The following is a 15,720-nucleotide window of genomic DNA, read 5'->3' as shown; positions in this document are numbered from 1 at the left end:
CAGCCCCACGCTGCTCTCACTGTGGTTGGTAGGCTAGCAGCATTGACTACACCTGGAAACTGCTGGGAAAAGGAGAGTCTCAGGCCCAGCTCCCGCCCTGATGAAGAGAATCTGCATTTTAATCAGGTCCTTCACGCCCGTTCATGAGAAGCATTGTTTAGGATTTTTTTTTTTTTTTGATGGATTGACTTGCTGCGTTTGACCATCCTTGATGCCGCTTATTGGTAGCCAACATTTGCTGAGCATTTTGTATATGTCAGGGAAATGCTTTACAAGCAGGATCTCATTTCAACGGCACATTCTCAGGAGGCGAGAATTCTTACTAACCCCATTTCACAAATAAGGCAACTGAGGCTGAGGTGGGTAAGTACTTGGGCCCCACTTTAAACCTGGGCCTCTGTGACTCCAGGCTCCTCTCTCTGCCACCCAACTGGCCGGAACTAAGCTATCCCTGCCTCAGCAGAAACTGGCCACGTGTTAATTTTTTTAATCTCTTCTGTCCTTGTGGGGTCCCAGTGAGACCTCTGTTTTGGGAATCAAGGTGGTATCCGCAAAATGGTTTCAAGTCACACACCCCCTCCCCCCTGCCCAGGGTGAGTTTCTGATGCCCTAGAGGAGCGGGACCTCTAGACAAGGTCAGAGAAGCCCAACTGCTTGCTCCTGAACGGCCCAAGGTCAAGGTGGGCAGGCCCCCGGGCAGGAGGTGGTGGGAAGGCTGACCCCCGGGGCACTGCCCTGCTCCCTGCCACTGACCCTCCCCTCCAAGCTGTCCCCCAGGACAGTCAACACTCTGACTTTGGCAAGCCCGCGCGAACCACAAGGGAAAGAGTAGGGAAGGCTGAGGAGGGAGGGGGAAATGCTGAAGAATGACAAGGGGAACGCTCATCTCTGACTACAGTCCCAGGCCGGGTCCCTGGTGTGATTTATCCCCAATCCTGCCCGCAGAGCTGTAGCTCTGCAAAAATGCTTATTGTTAGGTACCATTTTATGGATGAGGAAATTCTGGGTCCAGAGAGGCTTTGCAATTTGCTGAAGGTCAGAGAGCAAATAAGTAGCTAGGCTGGGATCCGAATCCAGGTCTGTCTGACCTCCCCGCCTGGGTTCTTTCCACTTCGAAGTGATGTGCCCAGCTTTCAAGGCAGCTGTGTGGCACCTTGGGGCTGGCCCCGGACACGCATTACTTCATGTAACCCTCACCGCCGCAGCCTTCCGAGGCGTTGTTGCTACAAATGAGGAAGAGGTCAGGTGACTTGTCTCATTCCTAAAGCTGATTAGCTACAGAGCTAGGATTTGCTACCAGGTCCCTCTAACCCTAAAGTTCAAACCTTTTCCTCTTTACCCCTAGCTTTGCAAAGTGTCAAACGCAAAGTGTTTTCCCTCAAGGGAGGTCAGGGGACACTGACATGATAGGACTTTAATTGTGAGAATAAAATATAAAAGGTGAACCCCTGCCGAAAAGGGGGTAGCAGGTCACCCACATGTTAAAGGCATATTCTTTAGAGTGAGACGCCCCATGGTCAGATCCCATTCACTCTCTGTGTGACCTTGAGCAAGTTACTTCACCTCTCTGGGCTTTCACGTACTCACCTGTAAGACGGGACAAATAAGATTGCCTGTCTTACAGAGTTGTCCTAAGAATGAAACGAGACCGTGTTTATAAAGTGCTACGGCAGGGTTGGGCAAATACGACGAACTCTGTACATGCGGGTTCCTTTCCTCACCGTTACTCAAATTATTCATAGTGGACACCGGCTGTGGAACAATGTGTCTGAGAAATACTGAGTGTTCGGGGGCTGCCGGGGGAAATGTCATCCACAGATTGACTTACCCAGCGAAGACTTAAGAAAGATGCTTATCAGCAGGAAACCAACTCTAACTCTGGCTATGGAGAAAGAAATTTCCAGAAACAAGACAAGCATCGACTGCAAATTTGCTGTACTTTGCCCTCTCGGACGTGGCTTCCCCAGCTGGAACACGGGGGTGATGCTGGACTAACCTGCTTCCTGGCCGCTGAGGGCTGCGGCACCTTCCCGGGCGCAGGGCACAGACTGAGCAACCGTTCCCGGGGAGGCAGGGAGCAGGTGGGCTGGCTCTTCACCTCCCAGAGACCAGATACCCTCTTTACTCGGAGCCGGGTGAGAAATGTGTCTGGAGTGTCCTGGAGCCCCGACTCCCGCAGGTCTTCCTCTTCAGACAGAGGGAAAGCCTTCCTTGCACGGATATTTCCCCGGCTCACCCCCGCGGTCTTTGAGCTAATGAGGCGTGGAATTAAAGTTCGTGAGGGAGCCACACAGCCCCCGGCCTGGCTCAGCCATGAGCAGATGAGGAAACTGACAGAGACACTCGTGGAGTCACTGGTCTAAAGGTCAGACCATTTTTCAAAATGTCATGTCCTGTGGCAAGCAAAGTCTCGGACGCGTTCCACGGAAACGCCTCACATTCACCTCCTTCTGCTCTAGACACGTTCTGGAAGGTCACACCAGCCAGCACCCCAGGGAGCCGGCACAGCAGGGCAGGGCCTGGGGAGGCTGGGTCCGCAGTGACCTTGCCTCCGGGTCTCAGCCTTGATTTCCTCTCGCTGAAAATGGGGGCAGTGTGGACTTAATGTGTTTTATTAATAAGCTTTTCATTTTGGAATAATTTTAGTATGTACAGAAAAGTTGCAAAGATAGTACAGAGTCCCTCACTGGGTTTGCTCCACTGTTACCACTTTACATTTGCACGGTACGGTTGGCACACGAAGAAACCAACACTGGCATGTTATTACCGATCCAACTCCAGCCTTTGCTTGGATCTCACTCATTTTCCCCTTAATAGCTTCTTTCTGTTCCAGGACACCACACCGCATTTCAAGACTAAATAAATAGTTTCTAAAGTTTAGAAAGTCCCCTCCCAGTTCCAAAAACAAAGGGACAATAGGCCTTAAGGGCTCTGGGTGTGTTAATTAGCAAATGAATGCCGTGCTGTGTGACTTTGGGCAAACCCCTTACCTTCTCTGAACCTCAGGCTCTTCATCTGTCAAAAGGGGATAATAGCAGTACGCTTGCTTTATAGGGGTGCCGGGAGGTAATCCTTTGCTAATCCTCTTAGTATAACAGGAGCACCCTGTTGACAAATCTCAGCTGGTAGAAATCATAGCCTGAAAACAGGACTAATCCAGCATACTTACACTTCCTGGCAAAAAATGTCCCAGCAAAATAGCTGCTCCAAAAAGAAGACTTTGTGTCGCTGGTCTAGCATCTGTCAGACCCAATCTACAAAGCACAGGACAGGAACGGGCAAAGACCTGCTGTTACCAGGCCTGGGTTGGAGTCCGCCCCTCTCCCCCCTCCCCAACCCTCTGGCTTCGGGACCTTGGGCAGACAGTCCAGCCTCTGGGTCTCAGCATCCACATCTGTTAAATGGGAACAGATCACCCACCTTGAAGGGTTGCTGAGTAGAATGAGGTACGTGCCGTCAAACATCTAGGAAGATTGAGGTGTGATGTTTGACTACATCTTGCCCTTCTACGAACCACAAGTCATTGACTGCAGTTGGGATCATTACAGAATCCACCAAAACCTGGTAAGGAAGGTTCTGCGGGGTTGGTAATGAGATCCCACTCTCCTTTTTTTTTTTTTTTCTTTTTTTGAGGGGAGGGAGGGGGCGATTAACTAAATACTTGCCCTCCCTTTCCCTGCCAAAGCCCTGTTGAAAAGCCAATTCCATAATCTTTATTGCTGCAATGCCTTTCCTTGCCCAGAGTGAAATTAGACAAGGAACCCAATCACTCGGCTGTGCTGTTTTAAAAGGAAGCACAAAACTATTCCCATGGTCAGTCTGACGAAGATCATTATAGTACCTATTTTCACAGAATCACGGAATCATTCTGTTTTCCCAGAATGGCAGCTGAAAGGACGGAAGAAAGAAATGAAGGAGTATCACTCACGTTTAAAGATGAACAAATAAGAACCACAGTGGCAGATCTGTTTGTTCAAGGTCATACAGCTGAAGGGTTCAGAGCTAGGACGAGACCCCAGTCACAAGATTTGTTTCCTTGCTTGTGGTTCTCTGAGCTGCTGGAAGACGTGCATCCATCCATTCATCCATCCATCCATGTTGGCACGGGACACCTTCCTTGTGGGAAGCACTGCGCTGGGTGCTGGGGAGCCAGGGGTGAATACGACTGTCACAGTCCTCCCTGACCCCATGGAGCTTCCCATTCAGTGAGCTAGGACTAAGGCGGGGTCATGTGTTTCCCAAAGATCTACGGGTGCCTGGCACATAACATGGTGGGTGCACAATGTTTATTCAATCATGTATCTCTCATCTTGCATAATGCTCCCATCTTTATGACTGAAGTACTGGCTGGATCTTTTCGAAGAGGTTAACTGGGCTAAAGACTCAGTATTTGTATTTATCTCAAACCACCTCCTTCAATCATCATCCTACCGGAAGACTTTTACGCTGCAGTAAAAGTCTGTGGTGTGCAGACACCACAACAGCACTGAGCAAGGAGTCCAAAGACCCGAGTTCAAGTCCCAGCTCTGAGCAGCTTACCCCGGAGTAGGTGCCTAGAGACACTTGGGACTCAGTTTTCTCATCTACAAAATGGAGCAAGTCATATTTGGCTTGCCTAGTTCGCTTCTGTGAATATAAAAGGGGGAAGGAGGAGGGCAAGAGTAAACCTTCTAGAAAGTATGCCGTGAACAAAATGTTATCGAGATGTTACTTGCATGATTTACTCCAACAACAGGTAGGTTGAGGACACAAGGGGAAATAAAAGTGATCGGTTTCCCAGCCTGCGCTCACACACTCTCATTCCAAACGTCTATAGTGTAGCCGGGTAAAATTGCCCCAGATTTGTTCCTACCTTGGAAGAGATTACATTTATGTATCCGTGGCATCACATGCCATCCCAGCCAATCCTGACCCATATTTCTCTCCACTTGGTACATGTAACAACAGTACTAAGATATGTTGTAACCTTAATTGCTTGCAAAGTGTTTTGAAATCCTTAGATGAAAAAGCTCAGTGAAGTCCAAAGTATTAGCCTTCTGTATGCCCAAGGAGTTACACGGAGCCTCGTCTAGATATGTTGGAACAAGGAGACACCACATTGCATATTCTGAGGCCCCAGGAACTTTGGGCTTAAAGGGTCCTATTCATGGGATGACCCTAGACCAACCCCCAGCTTCCTAGTTTCTAAGCTACTCGGGCATTTGGCCATTTCCCTCCCCTGCGTCTGATGAGCTTTTTCCATTTCTTTTAAGTTCCTGGGTCACGAGGCCTGAGTTGCAATTTACTTTGGTGTCATAGGTCTGCTTTCCTGGGTGATCTCAGCCTGAGTCCTAGAAAAACGCAGTTGTGTCATCTGTCACTTCTGTTTGCCTCTTCATTTAAACCCAGGGTTGATTTATTCCATTCTAATTTTCACTGTGAGAACGAATTAAAATTCTACCCGGTGGGAGGGGCCCTCAGAGGGGGTGTCAGACGGGGGCTGACCCGGGACAGGGGATCGTGGTGTCCCGGCCAAGCGTTCCTGATCCCACTGGCTGGTTATGCCAATGTCTGGCTTGTGAAAACTCAGAGCTAAACACTTTTATGTGCATTTGTCTGTATATTTGCTATGTTTTACAGTGTAAAGTCTTTTTTTAAATCATTTTCGATGCTAATTTACTTCCTTTAAAATAGATTCTGATGTAACCCAGAAGCTATAAACCTAATTATATAAGAATCCTTTCTTTCTCTTTACCTTTGTGATTCAAAATGATGTCACTTTGGTTTTTGCTTCCTTTATTTTCATTTTTACACTTACAGGGGGAAAAAGGAAATGCCTCGATTAGCCTTTTTAATGAAATCTAATGGGGGGTGGCTCTCACTCAGCAGGAAGCCTGGGATGCCCTCAGGGACACACGCAGACCTCTCACAGTTTTAACAAAATTCTGTTGGATTTGCCTGTGTCCACTTTTCTAAGTGGCCATAGCTTTCATCAAATTCTCTAGGGTCCCTGACCTAAAAAAGACCAGAGGCCAGAGGGATTGTTCCATTGCTCCTCTTCAAATGTTTCTCCGCTCTGTACCAGCCCACAGCCCTCACCCACCTGATTTCACCAAACTGGCTTCACCCATCAAAATGAATTTGCCCACTTCAATGGAAAAAGTGAATGGGTTCAACGCTGCCAAAGGTCATACATAATAATCATCAGCTGTTTACTTCTGCGTTTCCCCTGTGATATTCCAAACCCGGATGCCAGAGACCTTTGCATCCCCAGCATGAAGTTGCACAAGGCAGAAGGCAGACTGGACTCAAAAGGAATGCACTGCGCCTATTTACGAAACCAGATTTATTAAAATTTCTCTACAAGTCAGAAACGGTCGCCTCACTGTTCACATATATACACACGTACAGGAAGGATCTAGTGTTTCGAGCTTTCCCGGCAGAAGCCCCAGCCAGCCCAGAGTCCTCAGCCGGATAATGTATCACAGATACAACAGTCAGCAACCACGAGCACGTTAGTACGACAGAGGCCTCTGTCCTCCCTCTTCTCCGAGTCCCATGATTCTGTCAAGGTAATATTGCCGATAATCATTCACATTTCACGTGGTTTTAGACACGCAGGTTATTCAGACAGACACAGACAAAACAAGCCTCAGAGCCAAAACAATAAAACATATTGGACAATAGGTATAAAAGGTAAAATATATATATATATATATACACAAAGTACACAGTACGTGAGGTATACACAGCATTCTCACAATGCACGTTAGGTGTTTGCCTAGGCGTAGCCCTTAAAAATGACTGCCTGATTTTGTGCCATTTTTTTTCAAAATACAGTATGTTTGGTTTACCCGTTTAACCACCTGATTTCAGTACTGAGACATTTATTGATATTTTGTGTGTTCTGGTTTTTTTTAATGCAAGTTGCAGTTAAGCTCTAGCTTTTGTAGGTAGTGAGCTCCCATCTCTGGAAGCGTTCAAACAGAGGCTGGATTCCCACCTGAAGGAAGATGAAGGGAGGGCGGTCGGGGGTGGGGCTGGATTTCTGCTTTGGGAGGTGGCAGAAAGAGGAAAGAAGTTGGATGAGATACTTTTAAAAAGGCTCTTCTGACGTTAAAGATTTGGGGCCATTTCACTCTAGATGCTGATTATAGAGACATATTTGTAAACCACACCAAATTTAAAATACGAACAACCCATCATGCAAAACTGCAAACACACGCACAATGCCGGAGGCAGACCATATCCATGAAGGGTTAAAGTACAATCCTGGAAGTGGGTCTGAGAATCGTCTACGGCTCTCCAAAATTCAGTTTCTCTAAAGCACGAAGATGTTTAACGTTTGCTCTCGGGAGAGGCGAGGAGAGCCTCCCCTTATCTTTCTCCTCCTAGACAAAATGCTCCACCCTGAGATGGTCTTGGGAACAAAGGCTAAATGCCAACACGTTTGAGGGGAACCAACAAAAGCTCACGGTTTCCAAGGGCTCAAGTTGACTTTACCAATCTGCAGTCTGTCTGAGCTCAGAGTTCTGAAATAGCCAGGAGTTCAAATCTGTTGTGATGCTTCTCCACGGTTAGCTGGTAAGTGCTTTTCTAGCGAAGAAGGGGACGTTTCAAGGTCAGAAAGAAGGCATTAGTGCAAATGAGGTCTTGGCAGGAAACGGAGGCGAGAGTCTGGGTTCGTCGTGCGGGCAGGCTCCCATGCTCCTCAAACAGTCTGCTCCCACAACGGAGCAGGGTCATTGGTAAATGTGAGGGTGAAGAAAGGGTGTGTGTTAAACCAAACCCCAAAAAGAACTTCCCAACAGAGAAGCTGGGGGAGTGACAGTCTAGCTCCCAAAGACAAGTTCAACGATGGCAGGTTTATTGGCCCAAAATGATTTGTCACCCTGTTAAGATATGGTTACTGCCCCAAAATGCCACTGTACCACTCACTTCCTCTCCGTTTAAAATGTTCACCTTCCTTTCACTCGACCACGTTGCTGTAGGACATCCATACTCTTTGCCACCTCTGCAGACTCGGAACGGCCCCGCATCTGACAGCAGGACAGTTGGCGGCGGGAGGGATCGTGGAGAAGGGAAACAGCTTTGCAGGGCAGCCGATTAGAGCGTGCACAGCTCAGATCCATAAGGCCGCTCGTCGCAACAAATAGAGAGGGCTAGCGCCAGGTTGCATTCAGCAGCTACAATCTTTACGCCATCACATATCTGGTTGGCAGCACGCCGCAAGGCCGGTCCATCTTTAGAAATGGAAATGCCATGTGTGAGAATTATGAGGTTTCTGAGGTTTGGGGATTAGCAGAAGAAGGAACTAATGTCACTGTCCTCTTGGTACTCTGGAACAATCTGGTCTGAAGTTCCTATTTCTGAGTCGACGTAGCCAGGTTGCAAGACAGACTCGAACCAGGGATGGAGTAAGATCTCAGGAGCAGTGAGTCTCTCGGAGGGCTCCCGTCGCAGGAGGCTGCGAATGAGGCACCTAGCTTTGGGGGAAATGTGGTCAGGAATGCAGAACTGTCCACGGCGGATTTTGGAGAAGAGAGCACTGGGATCTGAGTCATGGAAGGGGTAGCGGCCCACCAAAAGGGTGTAGAGCATCACCCCTAGGCTCCAAACGTCGGCCGCCTTTCCGGAGTAGGTCCCCGTGGTGTTCAGAATCTCGGGGCTCACGTAGGCTGGGCAGCCATGTTTGTCTGACAGAGCATCGTCTTCCCCCTTGATTATGTGTGTGTCTTCTAGACTTTCCAGTCTGAGCTGGCTTCTGCAGGAGAGGAAACAAGCTATTACTTCCAGATCAGCTGCTATGAAAAACAAAGCCTTCTCTATAATAGCACCCACAGGCACTAAAGGCAAAGACCCAAGGAACGCCATTTACCCCTTCATCCAGTAAGCAGTGCCCTGCAACCACCCAGGACTCAGGATTTCACAAACCAATACAAACTGCAATAAACATTTGCAAAGTTATCGAGAGAGCCTGGGGCGGACGGTATGATGCAAAGCCCCACATACTCTTCATTATGCTAGAGCTTAGAAGAGATATCCTAATAGGGTTACACAATTTACAAAGTTCCCATTGCAGAAGTGGGAGCTTGTCTTAGGGGAATGCTGAATTTTCTGCAGAGCTATCAGAGAAGAACAGTATATCCTACTTCTTCTGGGCAGGGGGCGGCAGGTGGGGCGGGGGACGGGGACTGAGCATCCTAAAGGCCCATCTTATTCTTTCTTTTTTTTAATTTTTTTTATTTTTATGTTAATCCCCATACATTACATCATTAGTTTTAGAGGCCCATCTTATTCTTATCATGCCACTGACTGCCAGGGCTACTTGGGCCCATACTCTAAACTATAGAACCTAGGGCCCCAAGTCACCGCTATTCTGCTCATGCTGTCAGCACTCCTGCTCACGCTGACATACACACACAGAGGGAACCCTGTCCACCTGGGCCCAGGCCAGGTTAACTGTGATGGGAAAGGCTCCAGGAAGGTTCATCACTTATTGGGGTGTTTAACTGCAAAGAACACTTAGCCTGGACCAAGAGGTTATAGGAGCAAACAGAGGTGGCTGGTGGATTTCAGGGATGCAGGGCCTACAAACATCCATACACACGGATGGCCCACCAACACCTGAGCCTATTTCTTCTACGTGGGGGCTTTATCTGTTCAGGTCAGCGCTAAAGTCTGAAAAAAATCTTTAGGCAAAGGCTCCCTTCTGAAGCTGCAGGTGCCTCCTCATTCGGACCCAGCCACCCACGGTTCATGGATCCCCCAAAGCCCAGAGGCATGTGGGGAACCTCTATCATCTGGTGGCAGATTGTGCACCTCCCTGCTTCTCTGAAATAGCCCTGTTTCAGTAAGTCCCTGGTGGTGAAGTCAAATGCAAACATTTGGTACTGGCTAATGGGTCAATTTTTTTTCCTCTCAAAGGTCTGGTTGGTTTTTTTTTGTTTTTTTTTTTTTTCTTCCTGCCTTCCTGTTCCCTGGAGTGTAGTATACATGTGCTAACTTCAGTATGTCCTCAGCCTGACCTCCCCGTCGTTATGTAAAATACCCATTGGTTCTGTAAACGGAAAATATGACTCAACCCACACTGTCTGCCCCTGATTGGCTGCTGTGGTTCTAAAACCCTGCACCTGTGCTGGTTACGAGACTAGCGTCAGCCGGCCATTGCTTAACCCTCGGGTTGCCAAACTCCACGCACATGGCAGTCGCCTGTGCAATGCGGATTTCAAAAGCTAGCAAGGAGGTGTGTAAGGCATGTTTCAGAAAATACATCAACATATCAAAGGAGCATGTTCCAGGAATTGGAAACTTCTCCATTGCAAACACGCTGCTTTTCTTTGCTAATCGGTATGTTCCAATAAGTATTGCAAGGTCAGATATAAAGCTATGCTTTATGGCAATTCAACCCCGTACTCTTTCCTACGATCTGGAGTTAAGGGTAAAAACGCAAAAACGCACAGGTCGGGGCAGCCCAGCGAGAACAACTGCAACAAAGTAACGCACACGCAACCCCCGCCCCCCAATTCTGAACAACTGCAACAAAATAACACACACCCCTCCGCAATTCTGCAAGGGTATAATATTGCTCTTAATCGACCCGTAAGGAATATGGCCCACCTCTTAAAATCAGGTAAGGTTTATTTCCTGTGGCTTCTTGAATTCCCTTGCCTGAAACCTCAACTCTGAATCTTAATGTCTCATTATCCTCTTATCAAGCTCATCCTGTCCTTTATGAGGGAAGTCATGACCTATATTTAGCAACCAATTCCAGCCAACATCCATGTATTATTCAATGTGGCTATTTTCTGAAGATGTATCCAAACAAGAGATCTAAAAGAGCCACCAGAGAATGTGAAGAAAGTACTGGGGACCAGCCCAAAGCGGAACAGGAATAGGGTACCAAGGAGCAGGGCAGAAGAGTGCAAATACAACAGTTAGCTCCGTGATACTTTCTAGGTACAAAAAAAAAAAAAAAGCCCCCCACTTGGTTTAAGCAAGGATTTGAAACCTTCCTTTAGGCGTCAATGTTGTGAAGGACGGGTTGACCATTTGTACCCCAGAAGAACTGACCTTTCTGACCACAATGGGGAATAAACTTGATCCTGGAGTGGAAGTGGGGAGGGCATCCTGTCCTCATGTGACATCCCACAGAAAGAAGCACCAACGTGTCCCCGGGCCACATCCACGAGAGTGCAGAATAAACCATCCTTGGCCATGGCTCCTCGGGAGAGGGCTTCTAAATACTAATTCTGGGACAACTGAGCCCTTGGCTTTGGTGTGAACCAACACTCTGCATCTAACCGCGGCACCTGCCCCGAAAGGCCACACGGGAGGAGCTGCGGAGGCTGCTCACCTCTCCTCCGTGGAGAAGACGAACTTCCTAAGCTTCAGGTCCCCGAGCACGATGGCTGACTGGTGGCAGTGGGCAACGGCGGAAACAATCTGCTTGAAGAGCCGGGCGGCCTCCTCTTCCCGCAGCCTCTTCCGGCTGCGCACGTAGGAGTGCATGTCCCCAAAGTCCTTCTCAAAGAAGACATAGGCCTTGGTTTCCCCAAGGATCACTTCCACGATGCCGGTGATGTTCCTATGTGAGGGCAGCTGGATGTAAGGCCGGATTTTATCCTGGTAGTGTTTAATGGGGAACACCTGCAGAGAGAAGGTGACCCCCCCCCCATTTAGGAGGCTAGGGAAGCAGAGGCTGCCTCCTGAATCCCAGACTGCAACTCTCAATCGTTGGCCTTCCGTTGACAGTAAGGCTCCCTTCATTGACAGCCCCTTATCTCTGCCGCCCCACCTTATGCAGCTCCAGCTGCCTCTAACCACCCCCCCCCCCCAGACCAGCAACATTGAGGGCTCTGGGCTAGCAACTGGGTTACTATACGGATGGTTTAAAATAACTGTTTTCTATCTATGTTACCTCCTTTCATGAGGCCATCATCCTCCCCCACCCACCGGGGAGAGCTAAGCCCTAAAGCCCCCACCCTCTGTGGCCCTTCCTTGTTTGCAGGCGAGGCTGCTGGAAGTAGCTGATGAAGGTGTCCCAACCTTCCATCAGCAACTCCCCCAACCCCGGGATCTCCAGGAGCTGAAAATGCATGACCTCCTGCAGACCCAAAGCTCTCAGCACAGAGCACACAGAATGTGGTGACTCTGCAGCCTCCAAGTGGAAGCAGGGGGCTGGGGAACATGCAGATCTGTCATTAGTCAGAAGGAACAGATGACTCGCAGAAAGACTGTGACAACACAGCCTTAAACAATCTGCCTACAGTCTGACTCAGGTATAAGCAGCCTGGAGTTAAAATTGTCACAGGAGGGATATGGGATGTTCTCCATGGTTTTTACATTTGTTTGTTTATCTCCCCCCTCCCACGGAGGGGGGGGCAGCTCCCACCCCCACCTTCACCGGGGAAATGGGTAGTATCTCCTCTCAGAAACTAGCTGGTCTCTTTAAGGGCCTTTTGTTTGGTCCGGTTACTCATATCCTAGACTCAACTGGAAACGGTGACACACATGGGCTGTCACCATCTGGATTCAGCTATTATCTGCTCAGAGGAACTGGAAGGGGTTGCACAATGGCCAGACCCACCCGACCTCTGAGGCCTCGCTCCCCTGGCCCCGGCTAGAAAAATCTCTCTGCTCACCAACCCCCTCCGCCCCCCGCCCCGGCCCCACACAACGTATCTTCCCCAAACCGCTCTTAGCCCCAGCGAGGAAGAAAAGATTTCCCCCTCCTTTAAACTGGGCTGGAGCATGCATTTGAATTTCATTCAGGTCGGACGGTAGGTGGCAGCAGCAAGCCCGGGGGGTGGGGGGGGGGCTCGGGTGGAGTTCAGGTGAGTTGCGGAAAACCCAAGAGCAACTTCAACTGAGGGGTGACCCTGTCTTTCGGTTGAAAAGGAGCAGCCCGGAGGCTCCTCGGGGAAGTCTGAGACGGGTGTCAGGCTCGCAAAGGCTGGGCTGCGGGAATGTTCTGCGTCTAAGGGCGCTGGAGGGGCACGCGGAGGATCCCGATTCCAGGAGTTTTATCTTCTCCGGAATGGAATCTCTCGTGGTCAAAAGAAAATCGCTGGCCGGAAAACACAGACATGAATGGAAGCGAGGGTTCCTAGCCGCCACGGGCTTTCCCACATTTCTGCGCCGGGCAAATCCCCCGCCCTGGCTGGAAGACCGCCTCAGACTGCTCTCTGGGGAGGACGAGGCTCTCACCCGGCGCAAGTTCAAGCCGGAATCCCCAAGCCCCGAGCCTGACACGGTCTTCCCACCCCCTCAGCGCCCACAGCTGAGCCCAGGTGCCTTGGAACCCCGGCAAGAGAGCCGCAAGCTGCTCCGGGCTCCAAGGAGGCACCCACTGCAGGGCGCCCTTGCAGGACAAGGGGCGGGGGAAGCCACGAGAATAAGAGAAGGGGAAGGGCATGGCCCAGGAATCCAATTCCACAACTTATTTGGAACGCCGTGCGCCACACTGGGCGCCAAGCAAAGAACAGAGATAAAGCCCCCCGAACACCGCACTTCCTCTTGCCTGCTGAGCCCGCATTACACCACTCCATCCGAAATCCCTCAGTCCCCCAAAGGGTGTGAACCCGGCCAAATGCCGCCCACCACGCTCAAGTCACCGCAGACGGCATCTGAGGCCCCCCGCGCCGGCGAGGGCGAGACCCCAAACACCTTTGCCGGCCACCGCGTCCCCGCAACCCCACGGCGGGTCCCGAACCCCGGGCGCCTACCTTGCAGCGCAGCTCCCGGCCGGTGTGGATGCACAGCGCCCGGGACACATGCTCGCGCTCCGCCAGGGGCAGCAGCAGGTAGTCTGCGATGCGGCTGGGCCCCGGCGCGCTCCCGGAGGCGCCGCCAGCCCCCGGCGCGGCGGGCGGCGGCTGCGGACTGCAGGGCGAGCCGGGGGGGCTGAGGTAGTCCGGGGGGCTCGAGCACTCGGAGAGGCGCGGGCACTTGGCCGCCACGGCCGCCGGGTCGTCCGCGTCCAGCAGGCGTTTGGCCGGGGCGCCCCGGGCGGCCGGGAGCAGCAAGGCCGGGCCCCGGGGCTGCGAGGCGCCGCTCATGGCAGAGCGCACAGGACCGACCCGCATCCCGTCCCGGGACGGCCCCGGCTTTGTAGGTCCCGGGATCGGCGCGGGAAGGCGCTGCGGGCTCGGCGCCGGCGCCGCGACCTACTCCAGCGGGCGGGATGGACTTTGCAGACGGAGCTCGGCTCAGCCCCCACGGGGGGCAAGGCAGGAGCCGCTCCCAGGCGCTCGCGTTGCACGCGGGAAGCCGCGCGTCCGGCGGGGGCAGAGGCCGGCTCAGGTCCCGGGACCTCGGCGGGCACCGGCTCGGGGCGCCTGGCCGGAGGCGGCCGCCGCTATTGTTGTCGAGGCCGCCGACAGTCCCGGGGGCAGAGGCGGCGGCGGCTGGTGCTCCCGACGTCCGGAGCCGCGAGGGCAGGATTCCGCAGGCTCGGCGGAGCCGCGGAGCCAATGCCCTTCCCAAAGCCCGAAGTCCCGGAGAGAAAGCCGGAGCAACTTTTCCGCGGCGCTCGGGATCCTGCGCGCTCCGGGGCTCCCGGCGTGTGTGTGAGCGAGCGAGACGCGCTCGGAGAGAGTGACTGAGTGTGAGTGAGTGAGTGTGTGCGCCGCACCGATCCCGGCCAGTGCTCTCCTCCTTCTCCTTTTCCTCCACCTCCTCCGCCTCTCGGTGACTCACGCTGTATACACACACACACTCACAGGCCGGGCTGTGTAAACAGTTGGGAAGCCGGGTTGAGCAATGAGGTGGCTGCGACGACTCGGGCCCTGCCGCCCGGCGAGCAGTCACCGAAGCGGAGGGAGGAGGCCGGGGCAAGGCGGGAGTGGGGGGGGGAGGAGGTGGAGCTGGGTCGACGGGGGCAACGGGGGTGGCCCGAAGGCCGGGGATGCTCCGGGCTGCGCGCGCTCGGGCGCAGGTGGTGTGTCCCGAGCCAGCTGGGACGCGCGCACACGCCCCCCGGGCTGGGATGGGCAGGAGGCGGCGCGCGCCCTCCCGCAGGCCCGGGGCTCAGCGCTAGCAGCCGGGGGAGGGGGCGGAGGAAAAGTTCCCGTGACGTAAGGGTCCCAGGGAAGTGGGCGGGAGGGGCGGGGCCGCGGGGGGGCGAAGCGACCGCTGATTGGTGCGCGCTCCTCATTCACACCAAGCACAATGGGCTGCGGGCGCGCGCCTCACGGATCTCGGCACCAGCCGCCCGCTACCGCGGGACGGTTACGCCGTTCGCCTCAGGGATCCCTCCACCGCCGCGCGCCTCGCGACCTCCGACTGGAGCCGCGGGCGCCGCCCAGGCCCGGCTGCAGCCGGAGGAAGGGAGGATAGGAAAGGTGATGAATTCCAGAATCAGTCATTCACCCCCACGCGGTAGTTCCGGGGAAGACCTGTGCGTGGTAGTGGATGTGGCTTTTTTTTTTTCCCCCTTTTCCTTCCCCCTCCCAGCTCTAATCCCCAGCGTCTGTTCGCTTCCACAAATAGAACCTTCTGTTGGATGAAATAAAAGCAAACACTGGGCCTTCTGCGCTGCCTCCACCTCCACGCCCCTCCCGCGCCTGCCGCCCTCCCGGATTGCACGGAAATAGCTTCTCCAGGCTCCCCGGCCGCCCCTTCGCGGTGACTCGCAGAAAGAGCTTCCTGAGCTGGGGCCGGTGGGAAACAAAGGATGTGGGGAGCTGGCGGAAGGGGCCCACGTGGCTGCCGCCGGATTCCTGCCCCGCCGCCGGATTC

At 52.6% G+C, this 15,720-nt stretch overlaps 1 protein-coding gene across 2 annotated transcripts; it reads right to left on the bottom strand.

The window, feature by feature from the left end:
- Positions 1–6,310: 6,310 nt before the first annotated feature.
- On the bottom strand, positions 6,311–14,828 carry TRIB1 (tribbles pseudokinase 1). Of its 2 annotated transcripts, XM_081816536.1 has the most exons (4): positions 14,029–14,826; positions 13,707–13,980; positions 11,336–11,628; positions 6,311–8,743 (listed from the first exon to the last, which is right to left on the bottom strand). In XM_081816536.1, the coding sequence occupies exons 1-4, from the start codon at positions 14,064–14,066 to the stop codon at positions 8,278–8,280; spliced, it is 1,071 nt and encodes a 356-aa protein (XP_081672662.1). In that variant the 5' UTR covers positions 14,067–14,826; the 3' UTR covers positions 6,311–8,277. The 2 variants fall into 2 exon arrangements, with proteins under 2 accessions (XP_081672662.1, XP_081672661.1); XM_081816535.1 differs by having other exon boundaries at positions 13,707–14,828.
- Positions 14,829–15,720: the final 892 nt, after the last annotated feature.

Source organism: Leptonychotes weddellii, chromosome 4, assembly GCF_054177405.1.
Source record: "Leptonychotes weddellii isolate Sample4059 chromosome 4, ASM5417740v2, whole genome shotgun sequence".
Classification (NCBI taxonomy): domain Eukaryota; kingdom Metazoa; phylum Chordata; class Mammalia; order Carnivora; family Phocidae; genus Leptonychotes; species Leptonychotes weddellii.
Note: the sequence above shows the minus strand (reverse complement) of the source record. Positions and strands in the feature narration are given on the sequence as shown.